Below are 21,747 nucleotides of genomic sequence, written 5' to 3' on the forward strand. Positions count from 1 at the left end.
TGGAATTCCTTCAAGAAAAGTCAATTTTGGATTAAAGTAATATCAAAAAACTGAGTTTTCAATTAAATAGAACTTCATAAAAACTATCTTCTGAGCAAATTCTACTTGGAAAGTGTGTTTTTGATCAACTTAACATAACAAAACCAAAATTTTAATTGAATTCTACTTACAAATGTGAAGTTTCTACCAAATTGACTTGAAAAAAAAGTTTTTTCATGGAATTCTTTCGAAAAAAGTCAATTTTGGATTAAAGTAATATCAAAAAACTGAGTTTTCAATTAAATAGAACTTCATAAAAACTATCTTCTGAGCAAATTCTACTTGGAAAGTGTGTTTTTGATCAACTTAACATAACAAAACCAAAATTTTAATTGAATTCTACTTACAAATGTGAATTTTCTACCAAATTGACTTGAAAAAAAAGTTTTTTCATGGAATTCCTTCAAGAAAAGTCAATTTTGGATTAAAGTAATATCAAAAAACTGAGTTTTCAATTAAATAGAACTTCATAAAAACTATCTTCTGAGCAAATTCTACTTGGAAAGTGTGTTTTTGATCAACTTAACATAAGAAAACCAAAATTTTAACTGAATTCTACTTACAAATGTGAAGTTTCTACCAAATTGACTTGAAAAAAAAGTTTTTTCATGGAATTCTTTCAAGAAAAGTCAATTTTGGATCAAAGTAATATCAGAAAACTAAGTTTTTGATTAAATACAACTTCATAAAAATGATACTTGGAAAAGTGATTTTTTGATCAACTTAACATAACAAAACCAAAATTTTAATTGAATTCTACTTACAAATGTGAAGTTTCTACCAAATTGACTTAAAAAAAAAGTTTTTTCATGGAATTCTTTCAAGAAAAGTCAATTTTGGATTAAAGTAATATCAAAAAACTGAGTTTTCAATTAAATAGAACTTCATAAAAACTATCTTCTGAGCAAATTCTACTTGGAAAGTGTGTTTTTGATCAACTTAACATAACAAAACCAAAATTTTAATTGAATTCTACTTACAAATGTGAAGTTTCTACCAAATTGACTTGAAAAAAAAGTTTTTTCATGGAATTCTTTCAAGAAAAGTCAATTTTGGATTAAAGTAATATCAAAAAACTGAGTTTTCAATTAAATAGAACTTCATAAAAACTATCTTCTGAGCAAATTCTACTTGGAAAGTGTGTTTTTGATCAACTTAACATAACAAAACCAAAATTTTAATTGAATTCTACTTACAAATGTGAATTTTCTACCAAATTGAATTGAAAAAAAAGTTTTTTCATGGAATTCCTTCAAGAAAAGTCAATTTTGGATTAAAGTAATATCAAAAAACTGAGTTTTCAATTAAATAGAACTTCATAAAAACTATCTTCTGAGCAAATTCTACTTGGAAAGTGTGTTTTTGATCAACTTAACATAACAAAACCAAAATTTTAATTGAATTCTACTTACAAATGTGAATTTTCTACCAAATTGACTTGAAAAAAAAGTTTTTTCATGGAATTCTTTCAAGAAAAGTCAATTTTGGATCAAAGTAATATCAGAAAACTAAGTTTTTGATTAAATACAACTTCATAAAAATGATACTTGGAAAAGTGATTTTTTGATCAACTTAACATAACAAAACCAAAATTTTAATTGAATTCTACTTACAAATGTGAAGTTTCTACCAAATTGACTTAAAAAAAAAGTTTTTTCATGGAATTCTTTCAAGAAAAGTCAATTTTGGATTAAAGTAATATCAAAAAACTGAGTTTTCAATTAAATAGAACTTCATAAAAACTATCTTCTGAGCAAATTCTACTTGGAAAGTGTGTTTTTGATCAACTTAACATAACAAAACCAAAATTTTAATTGAATTCTACTTACAAATGTGAAGTTTCTACCAAATTGACTTGAAAAAAAAGTTTTTTCATGGAATTCTTTCAAGAAAAGTCAATTTTGGATTAAAGTAATATCAAAAAACTGAGTTTTCAATTAAATAGAACTTCATAAAAACTATCTTCTGAGCAAATTCTACTTGGAAAGTGTGTTTTTGATCAACTTAACATAACAAAACCAAAATTTTAATTGAATTCTACTTACAAATGTGAATTTTCTACCAAATTGAATTGAAAAAAAAGTTTTTTCATGGAATTCCTTCAAGAAAAGTCAATTTTGGATTAAAGTAATATCAAAAAACTGAGTTTTCAATTAAATAGAACTTCATAAAAACTATCTTCTGAGCAAATTCTACTTGGAAAGTGTGTTTTTGATCAACTTAACATAACAAAACCAAAATTTTAATTGAATTCTACTTACAAATGTGAATTTTCTACCAAATTGACTTGAAAAAAAAGTTTTTTCATGGAATTCCTTCAAGAAAAGTCAATTTTGGATTAAAGTAATATCAAAAAACTGAGTTTTCAATTAAATAGAACTTCATAAAAACTATCTTCTGAGCAAATTCTACTTGGAAAGTGTGTTTTTGATCAACTTAACATAAGAAAACCAAAATTTTAACTGAATTCTACTTACAAATGTGAAGTTTCTACCAAATTGACTTGAAAAAAAAGTTTTTTCATGGAATTCTTTCAAGAAAAGTCAATTTTGGATCAAAGTAATATCAGAAAACTAAGTTTTTGATTAAATACAACTTCATAAAAATGATACTTGGAAAAGTGATTTTTTGATCAAATTAACATGAGAAAACCAAAATTTTAACTGAATTCTACCTACAAAAGTGAATTTTCGACCGAATTGTCTTGATAAAATGTTTTTTCATGGAATTCTTTCAAGAATAATCAATTTTGGATCAAATTAATATCAGAAAACTGACTTTAAGATTGAATAAAACTTCATAAAAACAATATTCCAAGCAAATTCTACTTGAAAGTGTTTTTTGATCAAATTAACATAAGAAAACCAATTTTTTGGGTCAAATTCTATTTGGAATATAACTATTTCAACTTAGAAATTCAATTTTTTATCAAAGTGAACTCAAACTAAACATAAACAAGAAATTTTTCGACCAAATTTTGAGTTACATTCACAATTTTTGACCAAACTGAATTCAGAATAGCAATTTTCAGTTATAATTAAATGAAGAAAATCAATTTTTGATCAAATTAATCACAGAAAACTCAATTTATGACAGAATAAATTTTCGACTGAAGTAAAAACAAAAAAAAATTTTTTCGAGCAAACTTTGGATAAATTGACCTATTGAGAAAAGTCAATTTGAATGTACAGCTTATATTAAATTGCTGCGGAGTTTCCAATTCTCGTTTGTTGTCAAATCTATTCATCGAGAAACTACCATGTAAATTATTTTGCACAATAACATGAGGAATCACTTCATGTCTTTTTTGAATTTATCTACAAGAAGTTATACGTGATTCAGGATCTGCAGAAGTTCTCACAAAACTTTAGAGGTAATAAGGAAGTAAAAGTTGCTATTCAATAACTTTGTGTATCACGTCTTTCAAAACTCTGATTTCACAAGACAAAGCACTTTCAAGATGTTCTCGTAAGGTCTCTAAATATTTTCATATTAATTTGTGGATTGCGAAATGTGCGATTGCGAATTAAATGATTTGAATTACTGAAACATAGATAAAAGAATTAACTAATAAAGTAACTGCTTTAAAAATGCATTGCAAAGCTGCTGAAAGGCTTAAATCTATTATTATTTAACCGTTACCGGGGCAGCAGGTACTGTATCGAATTAAATCAAAACGAAACGTCTCTGAGAATTGTACGGTTATTAAAGCCAGGCCGGGCAGCTACTGTCTTACGCAAGAAATTATGATATTGATGATATCACGAACGAAGATTGAAGCAATTGAGATGATCGAGAAGAAGATGAGACGGAGAAAGGTCTCTCGGCCTTCGATCTAACTCTCTGGATAATGAGAATAATAAGAGGAAACTATAGTATTATTTGCGGTTTTAAAAAAAATATTTTCAATTCGATTAAAAGTTTATTAAATAACACAAAGGATATTCGTTTGTGGCTTGTGGAAACTAATTTGATATGTACACATATTTTATTTTATTCAACTCTTATTCGGTGAAAAACGTCTTTATTACTCTGTAAGAGGACTTATTGTTCCAAAGCTCTATGTTCTTGTTCAGCCGATACTTGTTATAGTCTAGAAAATCTAGAAATCGCAGCACAGGCCAGCATTTCCAGAACATGTGTCCTTTGAACACGCCACAACTTCCTCGCCTGATTATAATCTCTCTTTTGCAAATGAAAGTTTGAGGTTCGGGAACAAGAACAAGTCGCTGGGGGTCAGATGTGGTTAATACGGTAGATACTAATTTTAGGTAGAGAAGGTACTTAATGAAAGAATGTTGAAATACTCAACTTCAATAAACAATTTGGTTTCAAGATGACACGTCAGTTTGGAAGTCATTAAAAAAGATTGCCGAAGAGTTCTCCGGATATAAAATAGTGAAAATTAGAAAACTGTTTAGGCTCATTGAAAAATGTTTAACAGATACGTCATTGAAGATCCATGTCCTGCTCTATGATTTTTGTCAGGATATTGGTCTACCATTCAGTGCTTCGTGTGTGCGAACAACTTTTGTTGAATTTGGATCCTCTTGGAAGACCCATATAGTCCTGGATCCATGATTTGTCGTCTGTCGATCTTATATACGTCTTTTGAAACACCGCAGTCGATTTTTTCAGCATTACATCAATCGATACGAGCGATTGTCAAATTATGCGGGATCCAGCGCGAAAAAAACTTTTTGACAGCCAAATATTCATGTAATATTGAATGTATTCGGGTGGAACTAATGCCTGAGAATAGCTTAATCTTGCGGTGCATTATCAGTTTTCGCATAGCATCGATGTATTCTGGTACAAAAGCCGATTTTGGACGACTTTCACTGAATTCCTCCTGCAGCGAAGTGCTACTATGATTGAATTCGAAAAACCAGTAAAACACGATGGCACCAAAAGTATCATCAATACTAAAAACTGTGGCGGTCTCGAAAAAAGATTACCTTAGTGCCTTTTACTAAGAGATTCCAGTGTTTGAGACGTGAGCTAAAGGTTTATCTTTTGCTTTCGATGTTTGTGGTCAAATGAGGTTCAAATGAGTTGGGGAGAATGAAATCCGGATCTGTGGGGTCAAGGTTTTCCGCATAATCTTCAGTTTCTTCATTCAAAGGCGCTGTAGGAATTGGATGGTGTCCGTCACGTTGTTGAGGTATTTAAGCTGACTTGGCTTCAATATAATGATATTCCCTTTTTTTAAAGAGTATTGACTCCTGAGGTTTCATACACACAAAAATAAAAATCTTCAAGGTGATTTTTCTGTTCGTTCCATAGCATTAATCTCGCAAGAGAAATATTTGATAGTTTGTTTTTATTTATGAGCTTTCTTTCTATGATGGGCTAAGAATTCTAGTTGATAACTTTTTCGTAAGGAGAGATACAATAAAAACTACCCAGTATATATTATGACGAGGTTATAAACCTTATTATTCTTTGCTATATAACTTGAACTAAACCTACGCGACCAAAAACTGTTGTTGTTCTTCATCTTGCACGTGTCATTAATTCAAATTAATCTAAAACTTTCCTATTTACAAAACCTTTTCAATACTTTTAAAAACCAATTTATTTACACAGTAGCCACGTAACGTGTCTTTTTTTTTAGGCGAGAATAAGAGATAAAAGGAGCTTGTTTGAAAAATGTCTGTTCATTAAAATCTTGGCTAGTCTATCTTTTACCTGACTGTCATTTTGAGCATAACTAATTACATAATTACGTTTTTTGGTAACAACTCTACATAAAAGTCATTAGGCGGTCGAGGCTTACTGAAAAAAAATCTTATTCAATAATTATTATGAGATAGTGACGATGTGGTTGATTATCGCCAGTGACGTACACTTATATTCACTGAAAAAGCATACACTCACATTTTGTGACAGTGACAAATAATTCAATAATTAAATTGAGTTCAGATGAAGTGAAAGTGTACTTAATGCCTCCTCAGTTAACTGAAATTCACAAAAATATCATTTTTGCCAAATTGGAAGACTGGGAACTCACCTAGGTCTTATTGTACCGTAGCCATAGTGAAGAAGCGATGGGAACTTGCACCGAAAGGTTGGGTGTGGAGAAAGAAAAAATTCAAATGACGCACAAGTTGTGGCATTAATTAGTTTTTTAAGAGAACATCCCTTCGAATCGGCTGCATATGCAACAAACTCTTCAGGTTCCCGTCATACGGCATGTAGAAGAAGCTCTAGATTCGAAAAACTGTGCAAATATTAGGAACGCATTGCTTTCAAATGTGTGCTAGCAATCCAGAGTTGTGTTTGCACTCAATTATATGTATCGTGATCTTGAATTTTGGGAACGAATTGTCTTTCCAGATAAAAAAGTATTGAAATTGTGCAATGAAAGTAGCCGATTTCGTTGTTCTACTCTGAACCAATACGATTTCTTTCAATGTTTTCATTCTGTAGCTCTGTTTAGTAATAACATCGTGTTAACATTTTTCGTATTTATTTACACTCTTTCTATTCGTGGGGTGAATTAATAAACTCGTACTTTCTAATGTATTTACACACTATACAATACACTTAACTTATAATAATTTATTTATAAATATAACTTAAATAATTTCTGCGATTACTTTTACTGATTCGATTCTATTCACTAAAACTATTTATTTAAAATTAAACTAACTGCGCTACATAAACTTATTTATATACCGCAAATAGAATTCTACAAGTTCTAGAACAAAAAGAAACAAATAAAATAAATAAATAGAGACTTTCCTAGAAATTATTTAGAAGAAATATTGTAATAAATCGCCTTCTATAATAAGAAGTTCATGAAAAGCGTGTCTACCATTTATAAAAAAAGATTATAAGGCGCAGCGCGAAATCGCCTAATTTTAAAATTCCATTGTAGCTGGACAATCATAAGACCTTATCGTTTTACCTTCTTTGTTTCGTTGTAGATCACTATGAGCATTTTTCCTAATGCCCAACGAATACAGTTTTTGACCAAATGCCCATATCAACTCAAGCTCTTCTAGATTTATTAATAAAAATGGAGTAAAGAGAGTATTAGTTATCATAGATACAATTAGTGAGTGATGAATTTATTTCTTTTTAGTAGTCTTCAGAAAAAAAATATTCCACTGTAATAATTCACAAAAATACCTTGGTATAATGGAAATATTTTTGTAAATACTTACCTGACAACTTAATATTGGTAAACATGGCAACAAATGTCAATTTACATAGATAAAAAATTGCAAAAATATGTCCCAAGACTTGCTATGAACAGAATTGTACATAACAGACTTGTATATAAGAAGGAACTTTTCGATTGAAGGGATTTACTCGATTTTACAGTTTCTCCAGGTTTCGACGCCACCAAAAGCTATTGCCTTTTGAGGTTTTGGATTACCATTAAATACTAATTTTTCGTCTCCAAAGTGAGTAATTTAATAGCTTGGTGCTATTGCATGTTGACGTATTATGGAAGACCCAAAAATCTGGTCTGTTTAATTTTCCAATCTTAGGTGGTTGACCAAAATTTTCTTGATTGTTTAAAATGGATTTTATGCCATTAGATGTCGCTGGTCGTTCAGATCGAAATGAGTCAGCTGTATTTAGTATTTACGCCCTCAAAAAACTTACAATGACGAATTTGCTCTATTGGTATTTCACTACACATTTTCAAATCAAAGAAAAAGCAACTTGTGATGCTTAGTTTAAAACAATACAACGCACGCTAATAATACCAGAACGGTTCTTCTTCTTATTTATTTTTAAGATTTCATGATCTGTTAGTTTTCCAGGTTCCTCTGTATCAGTTCCTGGCAGGTAGACCGCCAGCTGTCCATCCATCTCTTAGGTGGTCGTCCGGGTTCTCTTTTCCCTATTGGTTTCCCTTCAAATAAGATGTGTGGCAGTCTAATCTCTTCCATTCTTCTCACGTGGGCGTACCAGTATCTTTTGCACCCCACATTGTTCCCTGATGTCAGTGTTCCTGATTCGATCTATTCTTGTTTTTCCTTCTATAGTCGTGAGCATGCTTTTAGCTTTGTTGGTTTCTTCTCTGGTGTCTATTCCGTATGTCATGATTAGCCTGATACAAATCTTATAGATCCTAACCTTACTATCATTTCGCATGTAGTCGCTTTGTTGATCTGGCTTCTTAGGTGCTTCACTGTGTCGTGATAACTGGTCCATACCGAGGTATTTAAGAGACTTCTTCGATCCTGAGCTACCTACCAGCTTACATCGTACGGGCTCTTTAGCAAAGGTTATGCTTTTCGTTTTTTTTTGTGGATATAGTCATGTTCATCGCTTGATTGACCTGGCAGAATTTGTGTAGTTGTCTCTAGTTGTCTCTGTAGGCGTCCTGCGTTTCCATGAAAATACCATGCTGATTCTTTTATTCTGTCCCATTCAGTATCCCATATTTAGTGATGACACTTCCTTTATATGTAATTGGGTTCGAATCAAATATGATCGAAACAAATGCTGTAGATGGCGCGCCTGTATGTGTTGAAGGTTGCCGGGCCCCTAACTAACAGTATGGCATAGTTTTCGTCACAAACCCACGTTTCACATGCGTGCTATGACCATGAGTGAACGACAAGTGTCGATCGCCGATGCGCAACGTATTATCACTCGTTTTTTTGGTCTATCTTGATTGGCGACTGGTTACGCAGCTTGGCTGAATCATCTAATAGGGAAAGGAAAGAAATCAAGAATGTGAAACAAACCTTTGGTTCATTTCAGACACTCCCAGATATTCTGAAAGTATATAGATGTCTCATCCTCGGTTGATAGATTCTATTAGAATATCAGTTCAAGTAAAACATGAATCTGAAGTTAGGTTAAGTAATGAAAAAAGCAGTCACGTACAGTAAGGGAAAAACATACAATATGGCTATGCCACAATCTTTTATCTAGTGACGTAGAAAATATTTCTTTCAGTTTGGACAGGATTTGACTACGCTACTGGGTAGGAAAAAGTGTAAAGAAATATTAATTATTGAAACATTATAATAATTAATTTTTTTTTCATTAGTCTTTCTGTACTAATTTTTTTCCACGTTTTAAAATATATTGTTTTCTAATTCAAATTATTGTATTTATTATTAAATATGATAAGTAATAATTTCTTCACAAAAATAATGGAAAGTTATATTTGCGGAAAACTAGACAATACATTTTGATATGTGATAAATTTAGCAACAATTATATAAGATGGAATAATAATTGTAATGATAATGTAATTATTGAAATTTTTAGTAATATTATTTCTCGAAATATCAATGACAAAATTACAAAAGTACTTACCCATTTATTGAAGTTTGCGTCAAAAACCAACTTAAAAACAATTTGACGACTGAATGCCACAACTGAGTAAACACCCATTCAGATTTCTTTTCAGATTGTTCCAAAAAATGAATTGTATCCTGATCCGGATCCAGTTGAACGAAGGTTCTTGAAAGTGAAGAGGGTAGTGAGCTTAAATCACATTGATACCACTATAACAAATAAAAAATAATCTTTTTTCAAGTCTTCATATCTAAATTTAATTACTATATTATAAAAATTCATTAACTAACTCCTTGACTATTTTCCTCACACGTATCTGACTGAATATTTAATAAATTACCTGATTAACATCTTGGTCAACTAACTCACTAGCTATCACTATCTTTCCGACTAATTATTTGATTAACCACCTAACTAAGTTACATCGATGAATAACTTTTATCGAGCTACCTATACGACTAACTATTTCTGCAGTTATATAACTATCTCAATAACTATTCTTTTAACTATAACACAAGTATTTGACTAACTACTATATTAATTCGTCTGGCTAACTACTGGATTAGTTACCTAAATAATTAACTTGTTTAGGAGCCTACTTAGTATCTGATTAACTAATTAGTCATTTAACTACTTATTCAACCAAACATTACTAACTATTCCATTAAGTATCTCACTAAATAACTTCTAGAGTCACTGTATAACTAATAACTCCACTAGTTGTTTGGATAACTACTGAGTGAGTAATATCAATAACTAATTTTTTAACGAGCTCATTAAGTATCTGATTAACTAATCCATCTATTATCCAGTTACTTCATTAGCTATCTGGGTAACACAACTATTACTAACTTTGTAACTACCACTTAAGTTATTTCATTGAGCATTGCATATTGACGGATTATGGAAGAACCAAACATCTGGTCTGTTTTATTTCCCAATCTTAGGTGGTTGACCAAAATTTTCTTGATTGTTTGAAATGAATTTTATGCCATTAAATGTCGTTGGTCGTTTAGATCGAAATGAGTCAACTGTATTTAGTATTTACGCCCATAAAAAACTTACAATGACGAATTTGCTCTATTGGTATTTCGCTACACATTTTCAAATCAAAGAAAAAACTACTTTTGATGTTTGGTTAAAAACAGTACAAAGCACGCGAATAATACCAGAACGGTTCAAATATAAACGAGACAAATGCTGTAGATGGCCCGCCTGTATGTATTGAAGGTTGCTGATAACTGATGAATTTCTAGACTAACAACTCCACTAGTCGTCTGAATAGATACTAGGTTAGTTGTCTCAATGATTAACTATTCAACGAGCTCATTAGTTATCTGACCAAATAATTCATCTATTCAACTAGTTATTGCACTAGTGACCTGCATAACTACAACAATGACTAACTTGTTACTTAACTCACTAAGTTTTTTATTAAGCATCTGACTAACTTATTATATTTCTAGACTAATTGTATAACTAACAACTCCACTCGTTTGTATAATTACTGGATTAGTTATCTCAATGACTAACTGTTTAACGAATCTAGTAAGTATTTGACTGACTAAGTCATCATCTATCTTACTAATCAATTCACTTGCCACATGGGTAACTACCAAAATGACTAATTAACAACCTCACTAACCAACTATTTAATTAACTATCTAACTGACTAAGTGATTGATTACTGGACTAACTATATCTCTATCAGCACCACTAGTCGTTTTGGTAACTGTTGGATCAGTTACCTCAATAACTAAATATTTAACGAGTCTTCTAAATATTTGACTAATTCATCAGCTATCTAACTATTGGATTAGTTACCTTAATGACTAACTTTTTAACGAGTTTACCGAGTATCTAATTAACTATTTCATCAACTATCTAACTAATTACATCACTAGCTATTGAAGTAACTACTACAATGACTAACTTAGTAACTATATCAGCAACTACTCTATTAAGTATCTGACTAACTATATCACTAGCTATTCCACTATTGGTCTAGCTAAATACTGGACTATGTTTATACATAAAGTGACTTGACTTGCTAATATAAATTCACAAAAAAATGTTGGATTAAAGTTTTTATTTTAATATGAATAAATGAATTAGAAGCATACAGGGTGTACCATTACATTAAAGTAGTCACAATGTTTGATACGACATTTTTAGTTTCTGTTCTATTTAATTCTCATTCAATTTCATAAAATATTTGATCTACTTCCGTTATCCGATAATGTCAAGCGACAAGCTCTTCCCGATTACGTACTTCGCAGTAATGGGCAATATTTCGAAAAGGAAGTATTTTATGATTCTAGTAACGACGTTAATAGGTGCTAGGAATGTCACTTCTTCGCGCAATGAGCCCGATGCACATCTTGCGGCAAGAGTAGATACCAGACACGGAGGCGCACAGGTAGGTGATGGATGAGTCCCGCGAGTCGCCTTCCATCATGCCGAAGCCGGTCCAATCAAGCTAATGCAAATTTCCTCCTCAACCCGCCGACTATTCACTCAGATAACCTGAATTCTAGGAAACGATACTTCGATATGTATAAATAAATATAATGAGATGAATTGAGTGAAATTCTCGTTTGATACTTATATTTGAATAGCCGTCTGTTTTTTGGAAATTATTGAAAAAAATATGGTTGAAAATAATAATAATACTCTTTCAAATTATCAAACCAACAGTAAATGTATGATAAAGTCGTTTAACCAAGAAAGATTTAACAAGGAAATGATAAATAAAACGCTAAAGAAGATCATGTTCTGTAAAAAAAGATGAAGCAAGACAATCTCACTTCCGAAAAAAATACAATCTCATATTTATTAACTATTCCACTAACTAGTCAGCTAACTACTGAATTAGTTACCTCAATAACTAACGTTTTAACAAGCTAATTCATCAACTATATAACTAGTGACTTTACTAGCCATCTGTGTAACTACCACACAACTATTTCATTAGGTATATGATTAACTAACTGATTAATTTTAACTACAACTAACTATATAACTTACAACTCCACTAGTCGTCTGGATAACTACTGGATTAGTTACCTTACTGACTAACTTTTTAACGAGCTCACTAAGCGTATGACTAACTAATTCATCTATTGAACTAGTTGTCCCACTAGCCACTTGGATAACTACCACAATGTCTAAGTAACTACCTCATTAACTATATAACTAAGTAATTGTTTAATTACTGAACTAACTATATCACTATGTGACTGGATGTAGTTTATTTATTATTGATTTAGTGTGTGATCGTTTGTTGAAGCCATTAAAACTAATTAACGATACGAAAGATACTGAAGAAAACAAAGATTGAAATCAATCGTTTCATATCCATAATAAGCAAATTTAAATGTGGAAAAGGAACGAAAAAATGAAAAAAAAGGGAATCGCATATGTTGAATCTTTAACAGTCCTTCAATATACAAAAAAGTAAGGTATTTTTATGGTGTTCGGCACACCAAGCCGAAGGCGGCTGATTCGATTCTTAGCATGTTCGAATGGTTTCGAAAAACACCGAAGGGAACATAGATTGTTTTGTCTTTCGGACTTGGTGACGTAAATTGACAATCGACATGTTTTTTTGTACTGATCGATATTTTTCTATGGGTTTATATATGCAAGATGAATTTTATCTTGTGAATTGATTATGATATTTTTATAAAATTGAGATGGATGTGAAATAAAAGTGTTCGGAGAAAAAACTAAAGAAAACATAAAGAATGAAAAGTAAACGCTAGGCAAAGAAAAATAATGAAACGAAGCGGATAGAAAAGATGTAGGAATAGAAGACATTAGATAGTTTTGACACATACACTACCGCTCAAAAGTTTTTGACCATCTCATAATCCACTTTATTTGTTTACTTTATACGTGCGCATTGTATTGATTATTAAACAAGATCGAGGACTTACGGGGGCCTACAGACATTAGCTCAGATCAATTAATCTAAGGATCTGCCTTTGATTATTGCTACAGTTAAAAGGAGATTGAGAGAAGTTGGCTTTTTTGGAAGGAAAGCTTTGTAGGAATCTCTTTCAAGACGTCAAAATTAAAGTCAAGGGAAAAACGGATGTTAGATCCATGTTGGAGGCTTGGCGATGGTTTTGGGTTGTTTTAGAGGAAGGGCGACTGGAAACCTGGTATAAATTTTGAAGAAAGAAGACTAAATAACTATATAAGACTGATTGGCAGAAAATTGATCTTCCATCATGACAACAATCCTAAACATTCCTCGAAGTTGTATAAAGAGTATCTGAAAGAATTGGACAAGAAGAATGTACTGAAAGTAATGATTGTTGCTATAGACACGATAATTTGTCCAAATTGTGATAGAGAATGTCATAGTATAATTATTTTGATTAAATTAATGAAAGAAAAACAATTTGTTTTCTACAACAAAGACAATCTGTATAACATCGTCAATGATTAAGTAACTATTTTAAAGTCTTCTTGTAGCTTGTAGGGCATTAATGCGGTTTGAAGCCGAAGAAACAAACTATTGTCATGAATAAATTAATTTCCAACCTCGCTTTTGTTGGAATACCTTTTGGAATTCGAATTTAATCACGGTCCAGGTGTCCTCGAATTAATGGAGACTAATTAGTTAAAATCATTCCAGGTACGCTTCAGACTGGATGATCAGTGTTATTGTGGTTTTGTTTCTTTTTTTTTTATTACCTAAGTGAATTTTTTACGAGGATAAGAGAGAAAGAAATTATTTTTCAATGTTTAGAATCAAAACATAAAATTTTATAACATACGAGGGTCGTTATGAAAGATCTTACGTTGCTTGCATTGTCATAAACAAGGATGACACTTTTAATTCTAAGAACCTCTTGAAATCTAATAGTAACTAGAGAAGCAGCATCGATGTTATATATATTGATATTTGTCTATATAGAAGGGTCATTTTATTATTAGTTTCAGCCATGTTTTTAATGTCGTCTGTCAACATTTCACATAAATCTTCACATAATCTTAACAGATACAGATTAATTTTGATATTTATACAATTTAAACCGCTAAATTAAAAAGAAGAAACCGAGAAAAAGTTGCGTAAATATTATCTTGAAAGTGTTTTGTCCTTTGGAATAGTTTCTAAAGGGTTGGACGCCATTAATTCAAAATTCATAATCTGAATGAATAAGAAAACAAATATAAAAAAAGAATGTTGTTCAACAATTTTTTATGTCTATACCAAACTGTATATTATTTGAGTGTCTTAATAGTGCCTGCATAAAATTACAATTAAATCGTTTAGCTTCTATATTAAACTGAGTTACTTAAGAAAGAACCGGTAGAATTTGACTTGTTCCTAATATATGATGTGTAATAGGGTGCTATGAAGAATGTAGGGTCGTTAAAAAATCAATTTCTTTGGCATTGAATTAATGAAACCTTCTCTTTTAACTATGATGCTTTTAATAAAAATTCTATATGAAATATGTCAAATTTCACTTCATCTATAGCAATAGAAACTTTTGTGTGATTTGAAGTTTTGTTTTATATCTTTTAGGTAGTTCCAACTTCCATAACTTCACTTGCCCGTTTGATTTCGTCTGAAAATATGTTCATAGCAACCGTTTTCTTTTCATTTTTCTCAATCCATTCCGTTTAATTCATAAATCCACAATCAAAACTTAAAACGGAAGTCAGTTATTGGTCAAAGTAACATCCAGTACCTTGGATGGATTTTACTAAATTATCATGTATGAACCCACCAATCCAACAGATCATCAAGGTACTACCAGTTAAATGTTCATGTTACACCAAATATAAGAATAATACGATCGATTTTGATGTTTACATTTCGGAGAAACTATTTAGATAAGAAAATAGTTATAACGAAACTACTGTCTATAATTATCACACTAACACAAATTTTTTATTCATATTCTAACACCCTTGTTTTTATTATTTTGACTCACAATATTGATATATTCTATCACAATTTTGATAAATAATCGTCGTCTATTTGGTTCCATTCGCTTTTCAGGATATTCCAGAGATATGAAGTGGAAGTTGACACTGCTATCTGACTTCTCTGTCCAATTTATCCCACAACAACTCAATCAGGTTGAGGTCAGGCGATTGTGAAGGGTGAATTATTACTTTCAGTACATTCTTCTTGTCCAATTCTTTCAAACACCCTTTGTATAACTTTGAGAAATGTTTGGGATCGTTGTCATGCTGGAAGATACATTTTCTGCCGATCAGGCGCTGATCAGAACGTATTTTTACTTTAATATTTTTCTATAGCCTTCTTTCTTCAAAATCTCTTCAATTTTTACCAGGTCTCTAGTCACCCTTCCTCCAAAACATTCCTAAACCATTACAGAGTCTCCAACGTGACAGGATTACTTATAAATCTAACGTCCGTTCATCCTTTGACCACTTATCTCTTAGACGCGAAAACCTCTAACTTTGACTCATCACTTCATAAAACTCTTTACTACTTCATGCGTTCGATTTTTGTTTTGACGTCTTTAAAAAGTTTTCTTCACTAACACCTCTCCAAAAAGGCCAGCTTCTCTCAATCTCTTTTTCACTGTAGAAGTACTCAAAGGCAGATTTTCTATCACCAAAGCTTCTGGTGGATACATGAGGTATTGTTAATTTGGCGGCAGAGTTACTTTTCACGAAAACGTTTCATACTTATCTACGTATTCCTCTTCACTATTTCCAATAGTATCAACAAATTCGTTATATCCTGTATATATTGTAAGTGAAGCTGTAATCTAGATTGTACATCGAAGTAGTAGATGAAGAAATTTAAAGTAATAAGGTATCACGTAAGAAAGGGAGGTGAATTGCGAGGGGAAAGTGATAAAGTTATTGTGAGAGAATGATCGATGGGGGTATTTAAGATGTTTATACACTGCCCTATAGTTCATAGCCGTTTTAATATTAAAGATTCAAATATTTGATGTTTATCATACTAAACACATTAAGGGCGAAGTATGCATAGGGCAGTATTGAGTAACCTCAACCCTTGGTCTTGTATTTATTTGACAATTTGTGTTTGTGAAAATAGTGCAACCATGCTTTTTCGCTTTTGGAGGATAAAATTAGAAGCTATGTGGATGGCATAGAGGTTATCATATTCTTAACGAATTACAGGTTGGGGTAAGAAACCTAGTCGCTGGATGCAGGTGAATATCTTATCTATTGAAGGACAGCGACCAAATAGCGCTTGTGAATCATGCTTCTGCAGAGGATACCCCAAAATAAGCCCAGAGAATACTAAGTAGACGCCATAAAAACACAGTAATTTCAATTTACAGCTATAAAAAAGTACAAAATGAAATAATGAGTGGTGGCTAAAAGATCCAATTCATACGAGAATGATTCCCTCGCCAGACTGGAATCAACCAAACTAGAACTGCACCCAGAGGTTTTCTAGAGATGTTAGAAGGTTCGAAGCAAGGTTTCTGGTTAGATTTTCCTAGGATTGAAATGTTTAACATTAAGATATCGAGAGTGTTGTATACGATTTGGATTAAAAATTTAATTATTTGTTGTTTTAGTATAGTTTAAGTGATTTATAGAGACATTTTGTTAATTTTTAATTATCATCCAGAGACAACCTATACACACATTCCCATTATTTTTTTAAACAAAGAATTTCATTTCATGTCATGCATCTGCGTAGACGAAATACATTCATTTCTGAAAAAAATCTCATCAAACATAAGTAATTTGGTATTCACGTAGCGACCGTACGAAAGGCAGGGAAGGAAGGAACCAAGAACGCATTATCTGAAGTATGTGGACATTCGTATTTTGTCTGTGTGACATGTAGACCAGGCCAGTTTGTCACGAGATGTATTTTACGAGTGGTCCCAAAGGCATGCTAACCTCTGTTACGTACCTTCCCTTTTAGCAAACCAGCGACCCGGTGTGTATGTGAGAAAAGAAGGCTTTGATGGAAATGAAACGCGAAGAGGGAGGGATTTTCGTTTCTCTCGCCGCATACAAACTTAGACACAGACGTTACGAGAAGGGGGTGTAAATACCCATATACAAAAAATAATTATCACTATAAATCACTATCACTATAAGTCGGAAATGGAGTCAAAATCTTATTTGGGTGGGAGTTAAAAGCCGCATGGTGCTGAATCTAGTGAGTAAAGGTGGTATGGATGGACAAGAAGATCTGATGAAATTATTGCACGTTTTTGCAGAGGTATATAGCGATTTTCTGTGGCCTTAATTGATTCATAATTGATAGTTATCAATATAGATGGAAATTCTTTTTACCGCTACACAAACATCAATACTCAGAAATCACTTTATATGACTTACGTCGCCATTAATTTTAATAAACTTACTCCACGCTACGTTTGTGAGTATATATCACCAACAAGTCGAGAAATTTAAACTTATAGATTCTTTTTAATAATAATGATGTTTTTACATGGGACAAATATCTTAATGTTTGGAAAATAGATCAAGAAATCACCTGCTTGACGAAACTAATCATATTGCATAAATCTTGAAATAGCAATAAAACACGCACAAAATATACTAAAAATAATAATTTATGGAAGTGTTTGATATACGAGGGCAATAATTAATTTAATAAATTTGCTTGTTGTGTATAATTCAAGCTTGGATTGCCTAAAATGTTTAATCTTTTTATGAAAAACTCAATTGAATCCCCTCAAGAAGGGATTTCTGACACTCCTGTGATTCAAAGTATGGGGTATCGTCCTGCCGGGGCTCTTTTGTTATGTATTCGAGTTTGTAGAAAAGCCTTTATATACGCATAACGATGGCGGCTAATAGAGGAGCGCGCACGCTAGTGGTAAAAACTCCACGGGAACGTTCCTACAGGAACAAATTGTATTCCGGAAAAGCGCGCGGGATTACAAAACAAATGTAAGTGTTTTCGTGGGATTTTAAAATTACTTTGTCACATATATGAAAATTGAATTTTTTAAATAACGTTCCTTTATGTTTTTCCCGTATTTTAGTACAACACAAAAGGTACTTCTACTGAGAAAATATTCGCTAGCTCATTGTAGTTTAACCAAGGAATTGGTAGTACGAGGGTGGTTGAAATATTATTTGTAATTTATGAATAAACGCGCCAAAAAATCAGTGTACTGCACTGAATGTTCGACTGGTCCGTTACGAAGCGTAGGGAAAAGCCGGAAGCGCGTAACCTCGCTTTTAAGAATACTTATAGCAATGAGCAAGAAGAAGTTTCTGTTGCGCCACGCATTATTATTCCTTTTTTGGTCAACTGGAAAACCTTCCTTATATAACCGATTTGTCGCCATGCATTAAATTTTTCTTTTATAAAAAGCTGCTTCTGCTTCCAGTTGTGTTTTGGACCCATCTGCGTACCCTTTTTGGAAATTTGTCAATTTTCCTTTATCAGGAAATATGGTTTTGGTGTAGAAGTAGGAGCTAGATCTCTCTCATTTAGTACAGCTATTCGTCCATACTATGTCATAGTTTTTACCACTAAATATTCTGCACAGAAATTCGGGATCTTCCAGATTAAGATGTCCTGGGGGTTCCTTGTCCCCAGGAGAGTTGACCACATCAAAGTCGTTCATAATGTTAAAACTACATATTGTGAGAAGATTCTATTAGCATTATTACACTAAATGTGCATGAATTTAATGGCGTTTAATCTGTTCTCCATGTTCGGGAAGACAGATTTCAAAATTTTGTACTACTCAACGTTCTTTACATGCGAATTCTATTTTTAAATAATATAATTGATGTTAACTTACTTTTGAATATTACTTGATGTGTAAAAAAACCAACTAATGTCACAAAAAATAAGCCTAGGAGGTAAGACGTATTCTATTATTTTACCCAATGATTAATAGTCGGTTGGGTTTAAAACATAAACCTAACCCTCCAAGTTTCGATTTTACATCATTTATTGTGGTGATAGACATTGAGATCTATAAAAAATTTTCCAAAAATCTCACCTAGTCGATCGGAATCTGATTGAGCTTAAGAAAGAAAGATTTCGAAATCTATTTATACTCAACGTGGTTAAAGATATTTATCTATATTTTTGTTGCTATATTGTCTTGATTTTAAGTCTCATCTAATTCAAAATTAGATTGTAAACGTGTAAAACATTAAAGTTTTGATCTAATTCGGTTTTTATCAAAATATTGAGATCGAAACGTCAATTAACATGTTTCAAAATCTAATGTTCAATCAGGAAAAACCCAGAATCAAGACAACTTAGCAACAAAAACGTAAAAAAGTATTTAAGAAATAAAAAACTCAACAAATCCTCCATATTCTATTAGTACTACATTATTTAATGAGTCGTGTGACTGACACAGAGATGGCGCTGCCATTGTCAAATCCATATGACGTGTAAAATTTCATGACATTTCGATTAGTCAGAGAAAGGGACAGTTATTTAAGTGAAGCTACTTCTATTATTTTCCTGCAATTGCTAATTTATCATTGTTTCTTGATGAAAAAAAATACTGTACAAGCTCAGCAATGGCTGTTATACGGACTCTGCTCTATCGAAAGCAACTACAATTATACATGAACATTTGACCATGAGAAAGCTTTCTCAAAGTGGGTGCCGCGTTTACTCACACTCGATCAAAAACAACAACGTGGGATTTGTTTTCCAAGTCAAAGTCCTGTAGCATCAACAGTTTATTAATTTTTGTTTCTAAAATGGTGAATATAATAATAAAACTATTGTATATTCGAAATTTTACACATGCCTTTTGGGTTGGTTTACAAATATGATCCAACTGACGTTCCCGCATAACGAATGTGAATTTAAAATGTATCAAGGGTGTCAGATTTCGGATTCGATTCCGAATATTCGATACATACATATATTTTTACTTAAGAACGACGTACGGAGGGTAGAAACTAGTGCACAATATATGGGAATTTATGTATTTCCGAATACCTCGAGGCGTTCGCATCACGTTTTGATTGTACAAAAAAAAATAGCGACCGAAAAATATCAGATAAATTTCTTTGGAAGAATTGGTTTCATTTTGAATTGTTTTATTGAGGGAAATTCTACAAAGGCATAATTTCCTTTAGTGGAGTTTGAAATGTAAACGGAATGCGAATTGATGGTGGGTCGTTTCTAAAGTGGCGACGCGTTCTCGCGGGGATCGTTCTAGAAGTTATACGTGTCGCTATAAAATTTAACATTAATTAGATTTTGAATTTTCGAATAAATCAACTTTAACAAATCTTTTGATTCCCACTAAATTAAGTAGATTAGACTAGGTGGAAGTGATATACATATATGGTGTTTTTAAAAACTGAAAGTACTATAAGAGTCATCACGTCATAATAACCAAACAAAAGATTTCAGATCCTGAACAGGATTACAGGATTTAAGAAAGAAAACAAGTAAAGGGGCCAGTCACAAATTACGTCACACGTTAAAGGGGGCGACGAAGTGCGATAATGAGGTAAGAGGGGTCCTAAATTTCGTGACATCACATTTCAAAATCTGTCATAACCTAAATGTCAAAACAGGAACCTATTGCGAAGTTTCCTCCTCAAAGAATTGCTGCTAGACGTGCCAGAAAATGGATGATGACGATGATGCTGATGAAAAAGATGTTGACGCAACTAAGTGGCTGCTATACCAGTTAAGAAAAAATTAAAAAAGAAGCGGATTCAAAGTCCATGGATTCTAAGTTTATATCTTTAATTAATATAATTCTATCAAGATTTTTTGTTTTGTTAATTGTTTTATATGATGTTGATTTTATTAAAAATTAATTTAAATGGTGATAAAATTGATTTCGGAATCGCTGTTTTCATTCAATAATTTCTAAATGTAATTTGCAAAATATATGACGTCACGCCAAAGTGGGGGGAGTCTCAAAAATGTGACCAGTTGTGACGAGGACGGGGGGGGAGGGGCAAAAAATCATTAAATTCGTGTGACGTAATTTATGGATGACCCCAAATAAGTCGTTGCATTCTCGGCGCCAGAGATCGTAGCGCAAAAATTAATGTATTTTGCAAAATTAATCACACTTGGGTAAGGGGGGAGTTGTTTCTTTCTTAGGCCCGCAGGTTCTCATGATGCTATTATTCCACATGTTGATAAACACTTTCCTCTCAACTTGTGTTACGTTTCCCATATTTTGCGTTCCTTATTATCATAAGTAACTAAAGTAGGTATTTGATTAGGTTCTAGTTACTCATATGGGACGTTTCATTATCATTCTTATCATTATAGACAATTTCTTATTTGTTGATTGATGTTGGTCTATCAAAATCACAGATTTAGTTGTAATTTTCTTGGATGGAACATGGGAATAGTTATTTCAAGTTTCATTGAGGATTATTTTTATATTGTTACTCTGAATAGGTTTTTCTTCACTGGAAATTTTTTCTGTAGAATATTATAATGACTATTTGATACAG

The 21,747-nt window shown here is 32.0% G+C and overlaps 1 protein-coding gene across 2 annotated transcripts in view; it reads right to left on the reverse strand.

The window, feature by feature from the left end:
- The window catches only part of LOC130892969 (protein-L-histidine N-pros-methyltransferase), a 125,865-nt gene that overhangs the window by 87,770 nt on the left and 16,348 nt on the right, over positions 1-21,747 (reverse strand). For both annotated transcript variants that reach the window (XM_057798728.1, XM_057798727.1), the window contains exon 2: positions 9,334-9,524. In XM_057798728.1, the coding sequence (XP_057654711.1) occupies positions 9,334-9,524 (191 nt within the window). The remainder of the gene's footprint in view (positions 1-9,333; positions 9,525-21,747) is intronic.

This window comes from Diorhabda carinulata, chromosome 4, assembly GCF_026250575.1.
Source record: "Diorhabda carinulata isolate Delta chromosome 4, icDioCari1.1, whole genome shotgun sequence".
Lineage (NCBI taxonomy): Eukaryota > Metazoa > Arthropoda > Insecta > Coleoptera > Chrysomelidae > Diorhabda > Diorhabda carinulata.